The 1,835-nt window shown below is 33.4% G+C and overlaps 1 protein-coding gene across 1 annotated transcript; it reads left to right on the top strand.

Annotated features, from left to right (window-relative positions):
- Positions 1-281: 281 nt before the first annotated feature.
- LOC142608939 (glucan endo-1,3-beta-glucosidase 5-like) lies at positions 282-1,415 on the top strand. Its single transcript, XM_075780590.1, has 6 exons — positions 282-377; positions 464-701; positions 791-814; positions 929-939; positions 1,039-1,273; positions 1,387-1,415. Exons 1-6 carry the CDS (start codon positions 282-284, stop codon positions 1,413-1,415), a joined length of 633 nt encoding a protein of 210 aa, XP_075636705.1.
- The last annotated feature ends 420 nt before the right edge of the window (positions 1,416-1,835 follow it).

Here is a 1,835-nt window from a genome sequence, read left to right as displayed (position 1 = left end):
CAAAATGTGATTTTTGTGATTGCATAGCCTTTAAAGTTTAAGGGTTGTGGCTCATCCAACTTCCAAATAGCTTTAATATATTAAAATTCTTATCCTCCAAGTTATGGCAATCCTATTGAGTTTTATGAAATGAGAAACATATTTCAAGATGTCAGTTTGGATGATTATTTGTTCATTCTTTTGGTAGTTATTTAATGTTTATTGAAGGATTTTGCTTTAGTTTTCAAATCTGTCACTAATAGCATTCACCTAATGGGTTTTCTTAGAAACTATTTGATTCAATGACTATGATTCTTTCAATTTTCTCCAATCCTAACCTCTTTCCATATGTGTCTCAAAAAAATTATGCAGGGACTTCAGTAACAACTAATGTGAAGGTAATCCTAAACATATAAACTTATAGAGTAACAAATTTTAATATATTTGGATCTAAACCTTGTGGGAAATTCCTATGATCTTGTAGACTTGGTGTGTGGCAAAGCCTTCAACCAGCAACGATTCCCTAATAGCCAATTTAGACTATGCATGTGGTGTGAATCCTGAAGAATGCTCCGAATTAAAGGAAGACCATCCCTATTTTAACCCAAATACTACCATCCACCATGCTACATTTGCCATGAATGCTTATTACCAAGGCATGGGCAGTCACCAATGGAACTGTGATTTCAAGGACTCTGGTCTTATTGCCTTGACCGACCCAAGTATAGCGTTTACCTTGTATTGCTAAATTGTAAGTCTTATAGTTTTTCTTGCAATGAACTAATCATCTTGGTTTTGCACCATTTTACAGGTTATGCTGACTGCATCTATAGCGGTATGTAATTGCTAATTAACTATAAACTATTTGCTCAAAGGCTGTATCTTTTATTAAGTTTCTTTCTACTTATTTCTTATCCTTTGACATCTAAAGTATTAAAAAATTTGATAGGTGGAGACACAGTGTTGGATTTATGAACATCGGTAAATTGAAACTCCTTTTACCTCTATCTCATAAAAAAAGTTGAATTCAAGTTTAATGTTATGCTTATGATATTTCAGGGAAAGTGGTGTGTGGCAAAGCCTATGACAAGCGATGACATGCTACAAGCAAACATAGATTTTGCTTGCAATCATGTGGACTGTGGCCTTATAAGATATGGTGGTGGATGTTACTATCCAGACACACTGATTAACCATGCATCAGTTATAATGAATCTTTACTACCAGGCCAATGGAAGAAAAGATATGAGTTGTTATTTCAAGAACACTGACTGCATTGTCATGAAAGACCCAAGTAAGCCAATTTTACTCTCTCTCTCTCTCTCTCTCTCTCTTATTGCAGAAAAAGATAAGGTTTTTCTCTTTGATCTTCTATTATTGATTTGAACTTTTTGTTTACCTTTTCAGGTTATGATGAATGCAAATATAAGTTTTAATAATGACCATCAAAAGAAGTATTGAGTTGTAACGTGTTTAACATGCAGTTAAGCATCTATTTTACAATAATTTATTGACTAGCACATGTATTTCATGAACTTCATTACTTCAATACGAAGAAATATCAATGGGTTTCTCACTTCCCAAGCAATTCCTGTAGTCCAAATGAGTGATTGTGGTTGCTAGTTCTTAAATTTCATCTGGATCTCTTTGTTTTCCATTATAATTTGAGGCTCCTACTTCCAAGGAAAAACTCCTAGTGAGTTGAATCCACAAGACACTAAAAGAAAAAAGACTTAATACAACAAAATAAGTCGTTACAATAATAACTAATGGCATTGTAATAGGTGTTATTGCAACGATAAAAAAATCAATGCAAGCCATTGTAATAAATTCCGAGACAATAGGTTTATGCAACA

Source organism: Castanea sativa, chromosome 9, assembly GCF_040712315.1.
Source record: "Castanea sativa cultivar Marrone di Chiusa Pesio chromosome 9, ASM4071231v1".
Lineage (NCBI taxonomy): Eukaryota > Viridiplantae > Streptophyta > Magnoliopsida > Fagales > Fagaceae > Castanea > Castanea sativa.
This window is presented reverse-complemented; position numbering and strand designations above follow the sequence as displayed.

Excerpts from the sequence above, each read along its gene's own strand:
- LOC142608939 (XM_075780590.1), top strand. The coding sequence starts at position 282 with ATGACTATGATTCTTTCAATTTTCTCCAATCCTAACCTCTTTCCATAT. Across the intron at positions 378-463 it reads CAGTAACAACTAATGTGAAG|ACTTGGTGTGTGGCAAAGCC; the intron begins GTAATCCTAAAC and ends ATGATCTTGTAG. Across the intron at positions 702-790 it reads TATTGCCTTGACCGACCCAA|GTTATGCTGACTGCATCTAT; the intron begins GTATAGCGTTTA and ends ACCATTTTACAG.